Here is an 11,695-nt window from a genome sequence, read left to right on the forward strand (position 1 = left end):
AATGGAAACCCAGCATCCCTCACTCGGTTTAAATGATTCCAATGAGGCGTGGCTTTAATAGAAAAACAAATTTAATTTATCTTTGTGTATATACAGAGACACCGAACAGAAAGGAGACACAGGAAATCACTACTGAGAACTAAACATTTAGTCATTCACTCATGTTCATCACGTGGACCGAGGGGAGAAAAAAAAAACAGCCCTGAGGAGGAAGTCAGAAATCAGCTCCAAAGCTTTTTAAAATCCTCCTGCTGGAATGAAGACAGAAAGACCAAGTTTCTAGTTTGGACGACTCGGTTTTCTTCTCTGGAGTCGTGTCGGAGGGTTTTTAAAAAGGGATGAAGCTTCCTGCCCTCTGACCTCCTGATCCGGACAGGGGGACTGGGACTGGGACCGGCTCAGTCCTTGGCGTCGCCCACTCCGTCGGCGTTGATGGCGAACATGGCCTCGGCTTCGGGCAGACAGGGGGAGTCGTAGATCTTACAGATCCGGGTCTCTCCTCGACCCTTCCTCAGGTACAGCCTGGAGACAGAGTGATGATGATGAGGAGGAGGAGGAGGAGGAAGAGGTGGCGGTGTGGTGGAGGTGAAGGACACACCCACCGTGTGGTCGAGGCGTGAGCCATGATGTTTCCTCCGATGGGCTTCTTGGGATCGGCAGAAAACATGGCGGCTCCGTCCACCTGAGCCACCACCTGGTTGGTGATCACCACGGCAACGCCAAACTGCAGCGCCAGAGCCGGACAGACCATAATGTTAGAGAGAGGGTTCAGACTGGAGTGTGATACCACCTGGAGCCACCAGGTGTCAGCGTGTGGCAGCAGAGCGCCGCACCTCGTCCGCCAGGCGCAGCAGCATCCGCAGGAAGCGGCCCAGGTGGCACTGCCGGGCCGACAGCTCGCCACGGCCCGAGTAGTCCGTTCTGTACAGGGCGGTGGCGCTGTCCACGATCAGCAGAGCGTACCTGGAACAGAGGAGAGGTGTGTGAGTGTGTGTGTGTGTGTGTGCAGCTCCACACAGTAGAGCCTGAAGGTGCGTCCAGACCTGGACTCGGCCATCATGGCTGAAGCCTGGTAGAGCAGCTGAGTCTGGTGGTCCGTGTTGAAGGCTCGAGCGTACGCCACGTTGTCCAGGACGTCTCCACCTTCCAGCCCGTACCTGAACACAGAGGGGGGCCATCAGGGACCACGAGGACCCCAGAACCCAGAACGGTGTGGGGACGGAGACGGACCTCTGAGCCACGGCCAGCAGCCTCTCCGGTCGGAAGGTGCCCTCCGTGTCGATGTACATGGCCTTCCCCTCCCCCCCTCCCAGGTCGATGGGCAGCTGCGGGCAGAAGGAACAGACCCTCCAGACTCTGCGTCTTCAGTCCCGGGACAGTGCCGCAGAGGTGGGCGGACTCACCTGACAGGTGACGGCCAGCGTGTGGCACAGCTGAGTCTTCCCCGTCCGGAACTCCCCGAACATCTCCGTGATGGAGCCCGTCTCGATGCCGCCTGCAGGGGGGAGGGGGGGAGGGGGGTTCACACATAAGGGGGCGCTCGGTCCGGTCCGGGATTCTGAGCGCCGTCGGATATCTTACCCTGCAGCAGCTTGTCCAGCTCCTTGGAGCCGGTGGAGATCTGGATGATCTCCGCCCTCCTCTGGTGGAACTCGGTGGCCGTGGTGAAGCCCATCGGCACCAGCTTGGCAGCTTCTGTCTGGGAGCAAACACCCAAAGCAGCTTTCTACCACGTCATGCACCACATCCACAGCAGCAGCCTCCTGAAGACTCCCAGAGCTGCTGCGCCGGAGCAAACGCTGGGTGGGGAACAGCTGGAGGGCTGGGCGGCGTCTCTTACCAGGATCTTGTCAGCTTTGGCCTCGCTGATGCCCTTGATGTTGAGCAGCTCCTTCTTGGGAGCGTAGGCCACGGCCTCGATGGTGTGGAAGCTGGCGTCCTCCAGCTTCTTGATGTCGCTGGCGCTGATTCCACACTGCTGCAGAGAGCCACACAAACAGCCCGTCACACTCTTCACGTAGACTCCAGCTGCGGTTTAAGGTCATGTGGAGGAATTCAGTGTTTTCAGGCTTTACAAGAGGAGCCGGAAGGTGAGAGCAACTGAAGCAACAGCTGGGAGACCCGGAAAGACGACCTTCTAAAGTAGACCTCTTTAGATAGCATCTGCACTGCAGTACATCCCCCCTCCCCCTCCCTGCAGTGGATCTGTACTGATGAGAGCCTGCTTCAACCATGAAACTCACCTCCAGTCTGCTGAGCGGCTGTGGCCCGAAGTTCTCCTCCTCCTCCACCTCGGCCTCCACTCTGGCCTCGCTCCTCATGGCCATGGCGTGAGGGTGAACCTGCACAGACAGAGAGGCAGCTGGGAACCCTCTGGGATGCACACAGCAGACCCCCCTCACAGTCCGGGACCCTGGACGGGCCAGCAGACTGGATCTGGACTGACAGGTAAAGGACGTATCCTTTATCCGAGTAATCCAACAGCTGAGATTATCCAATATTAGCAAAGTAAAGAGTACTACAAATGAGTATAATACACACCTGGGCTGTTCTCAAACAGCAGCTGAAAATGAAGTCAATCCGTCCCATAATGACACTTTGCTTTAAAGTGTTTTAAGTTTTTAGAAACAGAGTTTAAACGGTTCAAACTGAGAAGGTCTGGAGCTTAAACCCCGCCGGGCTCTCACCGGGGGAGTCTGGCAGTCAGAGAGTTCGCTTCTGGCTTTTATACCTTAACTTTCGTGTAATTTTTTTTCTATTTCGTAACTTTTCGTTAGCTCGTTAGCATTGCGGAGCTAACCCTCGGCTCAGAAGAAAAGCGGCCTCGCGGCGGTCTAACCTTAACGTCTGTCCACAGAGTGCACGCGCGTGGCGGAAACAGCTCGGTCTTTACCTGTCTGCTGTCCTCCGATGTCCTGTTTTATCGGGGTTTGTCCTGTCTTGTCCTCTTTCTGTCCACAGCGCTGCGGGAGGAAACTAAATCTCCCGGGCTGCTGCGATCGACCGGATGTAAAGACGTCTGACGTCAGCACGTTGCGGATCAAAACAGGAAGTGAGCGTCTTCTTCTTCTTCAGTTTGCTGGCGGGTGAGGTGAATTGCTGCCACCGTCTGCGCTGGAGTGTGCTCACAGTTCAGCGCTCACCTTTAAAATAGTTGTTTTGATGAAGCCAGTATCTCTTAAATATTTGAGGAAATTGCGGCTCTCGTTAGTTAAAACGCCTTTAAGCTCCATTTCCTCTCTGCTCAAGGAAACTCTCCTCTTTCATGGCCACCTTTCCCTGGTGGATTTATTAAAAGTGGTCGTTCCTCTGACTCTTCAATATGACACTGCTCACATCACCCTGACCGGTGTTTATTCAGTCAGTTTAATGTCTTGTCAAGGTTTGTATGAGCGACCCTGAGCCGGGTTAAAATATTAACTAATCCTAATCTTAACATATTATTGCTCTTCCCTCTCTTGAGGCCTCTAAACCTTCGCTGTCCTGTATTGATCACAACAGTCTCACTGTATAAACTGATAAATTATCTGATGCTCTTCTGAATTAATACACCTTTGGCTCTGTCACACTGCAAAACCAGCTTTTCCTGAATCAGGATCCCGAGAGCCACCAGTATAAACTTCAGTGAATGTTTCAGGAAGTTAGCTAAAAGTTTATTTATGTGGTTAGAAAAAGACTCGACACAAAACATGTTAAATTACATGAAAAAAAGTCTTTCAAACCAAAGAAAATCTCTTTTAACAGATGTATTAATTATAATAACAAGGCATCATTATATTTGGCAATTTCTGATTCTGATCATAGATCATTTTAACAAATAGATAGATAGATAGATAGATAGATAGATAGATAGATAGATAGATAGATAACTCACTGCTCCTGGTGTTTTCACACTCTGAATGTGTCATGGTGATTGTTATTCCTCCAGGCTGCAGTGTGAGGGCTGCACCTCCAGGGGGCAGCAGACCACCGCACATGGGCCTGCAGGTCTGGAGCAGATGGTGCTGAATAAAACGCTCCATCATGTCAGCAAAGAGCCACTGAAACGCTCTAATTATATGTCATGTTCACAGGCACCGCAGGCCCGCGTGCTAATTAATTGCAAGTTAATTTTTAAAAAAGCACAATCTGAGCGTGGAAAGTGGCCGGGCCTCACCGCTCGCCATCGCGGTCTGGAGACGGCTGGAAACTCACACTCTCCGTGAGAGAAAAGACAAAGCGAATCAGCACCCCGGAGCCAAGTCTGACAATCAGGAGGAAAGTTGTAAATAGATTTGTTGAAACTCAGGGACGTATTATATGAACCTGGCTGCATGTAATTAGTGTCTTGAAGCTGCTGTTTGAATGGAGGGAAAGGAAACCATCAGATTAAAGAACGTTACTGAGGACTGGTTTACACTGGAACATGTGGGCGGAGAACCTTCCAGAAGAAAGTAAAAACTGGAGAGGAGCGTCTGGACTCGGAGGAAGATGAAGATGACGATGGTCGCCTCAGTGCTCAAGCAGCACAGACATTGCTGTTATTTCTCAAAATGTTTTTTTTTTAAAGGCAGAAATTGTAATATTTTCATCTGTGTTGAAGCATTTTAACAAACTAATTGCTGCTCTCTTCTGGATGAATGCACTTCAGGATTTTACACTCATAAATAAAGAAAAATAGACATTTGTCAAACTCTCTCTTCAGAACATCCTTCACTTTTGTTGTTGATGTTTTTCATTTAAAGCCGTGGAGCAGAAATGGTTGTTGATATGAGGCTCTGCTGGTTGATGCTTCCTGGAGCGGAGAAGAGTGTGACTCTGCCTTCCTGAAGCAGCAGATGCCGGCGGGTTTATATCTCTGCATGATGGCCCTGTGATGCTGAACGCCCTCATTCTCTGAGCTGTTATGCCTAAAACACGCTTTAATATACCTGAAATATACCAGAGGAACGGCTCCAGCAGCCGGTTTATACGCCAGAGCCGTCTTCTCCCTCCATTCAATCTCAGACTTAAGCAGCTTCATGACAAGACGGAGCTAATTGAGTCCTCCAAAAGGAATTAAACCGGAGAGGAGAGCGTTTGATAAGGAAGAATAAAAGTTCCTGACAGAATGTAGGTCGTGTTTCTACACTGGAGGCTTTGAATTGTAATCAAGCCGAGGTCTGGGAGTAAACACGTTTGTCTCTTCTCTCCTCGGCGTGAAGCTTTGAAGACGCCGCTCAATAAGAATCCTGCTTGTTTTCTTAAGAGTCCATGAAAGAGGAGAAACAAGTGGAGATGTTCACATGCATTAAAATCTGCAGATTTTCATTCAATCATCCCTCCATTCATGCAGATCTGCCTCCTGAATTCCTCGTTTCTTTCAGTTTGAGTGTTTTTGAGTCTCAGATTCCTTCTTTTGAACGGCGCTGTGAAGTGTTTACAGCCAGCAGCCGTTCAGAGACGCCGCAGCGTTTCAGGACCCGGAACCTTGAAATGTTTCCAAACATCTTCAGGTCAGTTGAGTAGCTGTTGTCTCAGCGCTCCTTCATTTCACCGTTTCTGTCTTTAATGAATAACTTTTTCAATGTGATCAAGCAGCTCTCAGATGTCTGTCTCCCCACGCTGTTCCTAAAAGATCTGGCAGGACTGAGGCAGTAATGGCCGCCAGCCGCGATCCGTGTCCCGATGTGAAGCGTTTCACATGGCGTTCAGGAATCAGAATGGTTAATACACTCATTAAGAACTTGTGTGTAATCGTTGGGTTTTCTCTGGAAATGGCGGTGTGGTATTTGTCGCTGTATGGACCCGAGGCGAGGCGAGGCGAGGTGATCTGAGGCGAGGTGGATCCAGGACGTCTCCGCTGTCGTCTGGTCCAGCTGTGACTCACTCCGTCTCCGTCTCCCGGGGCTGAAAATAGCAGCAGAGCGGCGAGGCCCGGTTCTGACACCCGGCAGCTCTGAAGCCTCCGGTGCCGCCGACGCCGCCGTCCTCGTCTCCGTCGCGTCCCTCCAGGTGGACGTGGGCGGAGGCGGCTCTCTGACAGCCGCCGCAGGATTCGGGGATGGAGGTAGAATCCACTGACGCTGTGTAGAAACAAACTAGCAGGAAACAGTGAATCCTTCCTTCAGCGTTTTAATGAAAGGCTGCGCTCTCCTCCAAGTTCAATTTAGGTCCTTTCAGACCCATTTCAGGAGTCAGCCGTGAAAAGTGTTTGCTCGCCCACGGCGAGGAGGCCCCGGCAGGTCAGAGTGCTGAGAGCCGCCTCAGAGAGCCTCTCGCCTCGGGCTCACGCGCTGATTGCAATATAAAGAGGTGTGATAAGGTCGGCACATATATCAAGAGAAGCCTCCTTATTTTAACGCTATTCCAGCTGGTTGGTTCCAGAGCGAAGCCGTCAGAGCGGGAAGAGAGCTGCCGCTCCTGTTTACAGAATGACGTGAGAGTCCAGCGAAACACTTCAGACGCTGAAGCTTTCACACCTTCTGCTGGTTTTCAAAAAATTACACAAATTTAGTTTTCTTCAAATTTCGTGACTTTTTTTTTTTTTTTTTTTATCAAACCACGTCTTCAGTTGAACCAGTGATTTATTTCAAAAACAGCTGTAAACTCTCCCCAGACCCGAAAATGTTTCTGTCACCAGCAACAACAACAACAACAAAACAGATCTCAACATTCTCAAAACTTGACTTGTCTCATTTATGTGTGAAATAAACAGTTGTGGGCCCAACACTGACCCCTGAGGTACACCGCAGGCTGATTTGTGCTCTCCCATTTGAACACACTGCCACTTCTTTCCTAAATACCTTTTAAACCCGCCCACTGACACCACACCTCGCCAGTCTTCATATTACTATACTGTGGTGAATGGTGTCAAAGTTTTGATTTCAGAGCTGATTTCCTGCAGTGACGATATTTTGCGCTGTGGATATTCATGGGTATCACTCACTGTGGAGAGAGGCTGGCTGGGCCACTGTTTGGTTGAAGATCCTTCAATGATTAGTAGAAAATGAGCCAAAAATGCAAACAGGACCTGAAAGGAAAAACAACAGGGCGGAAAATAAACCAGCTGCTGATCAGTGTTTGATTAACCCCCGAGGCCCCGCCCCCCGCTGAGCTCCAGCACACCACAGGTTCACCACTGATCAGTAGCTCTCCATCACTGATGAAGAGACTGATGAAGACTCCAAACCTCCTCAAACCTCTCAGCGACTGAAGGAAACCCTCGCCGCCGCGGCACGGCGAGCTCTGCTGGCGTCCAGTGAAGGTCACCCTGCAGCGCCGACATCTGGATGACCTGATCTCTGGACGATAAAGAGGAGACGCTTTCCTGTTAAAGAACCTGGGTCTAACATCTCCAGATTACATTTCACAGAATGTCTTTTTTCTGTTGACTCGACAGAAAGCGAACAAAAGGCCGAGGACAGGACACCGAGGAGCTTTTCTCTGGGAGGAGAATGGAGCTTTTGTCCTCCAGTGATGGACCGGTCAGCGGCGCTGAGTGTATTCCCTCTGCAGGATGAGGCACTGAGGCTGTGGTGAAGGCTGCAGCATTCTTCATATTTGGAGCAGAGATGGATTTCTTCCTGAGAACGCAGAAAGTTTCCCCTGGTTTGTCAACACTTCCCGCTGGCACCGCTTCAGGTCCGGCTGTCTCCACGCCGACCTGCTGACCCGATAATCTGAAGCTCCCCAGTGAGCGGAGTGGAGGCGGGCCAGCCGACCCGCCGGTCCGCAGGGGTCAGCCACAGGTCACACCAGGGCCTGGACTCAGGGACGTCTGCTGTGGTTTGACCTTCAGCGTGTCAGATGCTGATCTGTCATTGAACCGTTTTTCAAATCCCATTAATACTTTAGTTTTAGTGTGAAAAATGAAAAAAAGTTTTCTGGACAACGCATTGACTTCCTCTCCGGCTCTTCTGAACTCAGGGTGAACTTAAATCACCCAAACCTCAGCCATGAAACAGCACTGGTCAGTTTCATTTCATTTCATGTTATTCATGTATATTGTTGCTGTGTGTGTGTGTGTGTGTGTGTGTGTGTGTGTGTGTGTGTGTGTGCTGTGCTTCCAGTGTCTTACTGTCATTTGGATTGACTGCTGACGGGTTCTGTGCTGACATTTCCTGGACTATGAGGTCTCAGTGCCTCCTGCAGAGCAGAGAGAACCAGTTCTTCATTAAATGTCATGATTTCTAATGTGCTTTATTTAAACTCATATGTGTGAATCACCAGCTGAGCCGTGAGGAGCTCAAGTCCTGCAGGATCCAACAGAGAGCTCAGAAAAATGAGCTTTCAGTTTCTAGAAGCAGACATGACATCTGGATCGTGGAGGTGGGAGCGATGAGGAACGCCGGCCGGGGACGAGGGATCCGGCACGCCGTCGACACTCTTCACTGAAGGTTGTTTACGGCAGGCAGAGTCAGAGTCACAACCTTCACGTTCAACACGGATGGATTCCCTGAGTGTCGGTGGAGGCTGTGAGACACACTCCTTCACTGTCCACTCAGCTGAGGCAGCAGAGCTGGGTGGTGTTGCAGACGGATTGAAGCCACAGCGCCTCCTGCTGGCTATAACAGCAGCTGTTCACGGAGGGCGGAGCTGCTTCAGGACTTCCTCCACCTCTGCCTCCTGACATCCTCCCTGCTGTCCTTCTGCCTGCCTCTGCAGCCTGTCAGCGGCCAATCAGCACCGCAGAACACGTCTTCAGTCCGCGTAGAGCGAACCTGGACGCTCGCCATTTTGGACTTTGATTGAGGAGAAGATGGAGCGAGAGGTGAGGGAAGTTGAGGGATGCAGGGAGAATTATGCCTGCATGAGAGGAAAAAAAATCTCAAGTCTTGTTTCTCAACAAATTCTCAGTTTTATGAAGCTAAATAATCTTTTCATTGAGTTCCAGCGGGGTTCCTCAAGGCTCTGTTCTGGTGCCACTTCTATTCAGGATCTCCAGGCTGCTCCTGTCTCAGACGATGGAGCAACACAGTCTCCTGTCAAACCGATGCAGACCACACTCTTTTTTAGGTACTTCATCGTTGCAAAGTTGAGTTTTTCAGCTCTTGATTCGATTTTTATTTCACGGGAAAATAGATGTGTGTGTTGTAAACCTGAGAGGGTTTACTTGACATTATATGAACCATCAGACTGGAGTCAGTACTTCTCCTTTAAATGTGGTCAGTTGTCTGCTGCCAGTATCAGGAGTTCTGCTGAAGCCAACAGAGTCCAGATTTTCCAGGACGGTCTTGGCGCTGATCCTCGGATTCTTCTTCACGTCTCTCACTTTCCTCCTGTGCGTCGCAGGTGTCAGGTTTGGCTTCTGACCAAGTCCTCTGAGGTTTTCCTCAGAGCTGAACGCCTAATTTTGGTAAGACTTTGCACTGAATTGATGTGACCTTGTGACCCTGTCCTGACGTGTGAGCAGCCCATCGTGCAGCTGCAGGTCCAGTAACTAACTGCTACTTTCACCTGTCGACTTGATGAAAATGATTCCCAATGAATCAGGGGAATTAGGATGCTTTAGAACTGCTTGGACTATCAGGAATGTTTTAGAACTTTGGATTTTTCCAGAGATTGTAAAAGGTTTCAAAAAGTAATTAATCAATAATTTTGAATTTAACACTTTTTATTGAAATATAATAAAAGCTGAGGTGTTTTTTCCATAATAATGCTAGTTGTACATGGCTGTGTTGTCTTTTGGGAGACACATTGTGTCATTTCTGGTCAAAGAAAACCTTTTCTGGTTGAATAAAGCTAACTTTTAGTACATATAGACAAGCAATTTCACTGACATATATATTTAGGTATGAGTGTACGGAGTTAAAATCCTGCCCAAACCTCAGGAAACACACAAAACACGATTTACTCAGACCCAGCGATTCACAAACAAACTCAGTGTGATTTACAAATGAAAATCAGTCACAAACGAATGCATAGTGAACAAACCGATGAAATAAATCCATCACGTGTCAGAAACAAATACATGTTTCACACATAAAAAGAAGAAACCTGCCTCCACAAAAGTACATTCAGAGATAACTAAACTGCTTTCTCAGATCCGATACTCAGAAGAAGGGTGTCTGATGGACGAACTTAAATTCACCCAAACCTCAGCCACTAAACAGCACTGGTCAGTTTAATTTCATGTTATTCATGTATATTGTTGCTGTGTGTGTGTGTGTGTGTGTGTGTGTGTGTGTGTGTATGAAATCAGTGTATATCGGTGCCTCTTACTGAAATCGTTTTGTGACTATTCCAGTTCCATCATGTCAGTTGTCCAGCAAAACGCTGCTGTTTGTGCGGATTGGTTTGTTGGAGATGCTCCTCTTGTTCCCGTTGGAAGGTGAAGCAGACAGCGTCGCGATGTGAGGGATGCCTGGTCGGTTCACTCAGGCTGGGCTGAAGCTCTCACCGCCTGCTGCTGATGACGGGTTGGAATTAGAGCCAAAAGCTCCCCCTTATCCTGCTGCTCCTGCAGCGATTGATCTTCCTCTCCCGGATCAATAAGCTGTTATCTTAAAGGACTGATCGGCCTCACTCTTTGTTTGGAGGAACTCCACATTTATTCTGCTTGAATAACACATCGGAGGGTTTAATGAATTAGCCGTTTGAGGGAAAACTCCTGTAAGTGTAGCACTTCAAATCATCTTTTCCTGTAAAACTTTATGTGGCTGCAGACGGAGAACTCTGAGGGGCTTGTCCTGGTGCTGCAGCAGACTGTGAACAGGCTGGGATGTTGTACATGTGCAGATTTGTCAATCTTGTTATTTATAAACCCGACTCTGAAAAAGCCCGGTCAGTGAGGAGGATGTAAATAAACACACAATGCAGCCATTTACAGGTGTTATTAACAAATCACCATGTTTTCCACTTGCAGCCCTCAAGACTGCTTCTGTGAACGACCCTCTGGATGATTAGAGATGTGCCGATACATCACACCTGCAAAGTCAAGAGCCTCCTTTCAGCAGCTCTGCTTTTTGGGGGAATGGTTCATGGAAATGTACCTGAGGAGGGACGAATCATCTGATCTAAAACAATCATGGTTCCACGTTTTTACTGCCCAAGGGCACAAAGACAGCAGACTCAAGATGGTGGACTTCATGGACACTTCATGGTGGACTAACGGACAGCTTTGTTGCCACATAATGAAATGTTAAATATGAGACTGGACTTATTGGCTTTTCTGTGGGGAGTTTGCATGTTTCCTCTGGGTATGTGGTGAAGTGGGATTGGCTACTGAACCTGCGACACAGCGTAGAAGATGGATGATTAAGATGCTTACTGAGGAGAGAATGAATTTCCCGCACAGCAGTGTCTGAGCTGCTTGTTATCCTCCCATAGACTGACAGCAGAGAGAAGAGAGCATGCTCTGAGCTCTAACCTCACCAACACTGATACACCCAGAGCTGCAGCTAGCTGCTGTCACACTCACTTTTTATTGGTGTGCAATTACGTGGAATGAATTTGCGCTCAGAGGCTCATCAATTGTGCTCCGGATGACGGCGGGGCAGATCACGGCCTTGTCCAGAGTCCTTGTCCTGTTTGGATTTTTTATTTTACTTCAGCTTAATGGAGCCACAGAGCTCCCAGAAGATTTCCCTGTTGTTGACGCCGCCTTGAAAGTATCATCAAACTATGAGATTACAAAAGCAGTGAGACCTAATCAAGACCAGAGAGAGCTGCTTAAAGGGCCAGCTGATTGGTTTCAGTTTCTGAGCTTACAGAAACACACACACGCATCACTTGG

The 11,695-nt window shown here is 49.1% G+C and overlaps 1 protein-coding gene across 1 annotated transcript; it reads right to left on the reverse strand.

Moving 5' to 3' along the window:
- Positions 1 to 59: 59 nt before the first annotated feature.
- On the reverse strand, positions 60 to 3,008 carry LOC115401783 (DNA repair protein RAD51 homolog A). Its single transcript, XM_030110108.1, has 10 exons — positions 2,894 to 3,008; positions 2,244 to 2,342; positions 1,841 to 1,978; positions 1,582 to 1,699; positions 1,404 to 1,495; positions 1,231 to 1,325; positions 1,044 to 1,157; positions 834 to 963; positions 603 to 724; positions 60 to 522 (listed from the first exon to the last, which is right to left on the reverse strand). Exons 2-10 carry the CDS (start codon positions 2,325 to 2,327, stop codon positions 399 to 401), a joined length of 1,017 nt encoding a protein of 338 aa, XP_029965968.1. The 5' UTR covers positions 2,328 to 2,342; positions 2,894 to 3,008; the 3' UTR covers positions 60 to 398.
- Positions 3,009 to 11,695: the final 8,687 nt, after the last annotated feature.

Source organism: Salarias fasciatus, chromosome 15, assembly GCF_902148845.1.
Source record: "Salarias fasciatus chromosome 15, fSalaFa1.1, whole genome shotgun sequence".
In the NCBI taxonomy this organism is placed as follows: Eukaryota; Metazoa; Chordata; class Actinopteri; order Blenniiformes; family Blenniidae; genus Salarias; species Salarias fasciatus.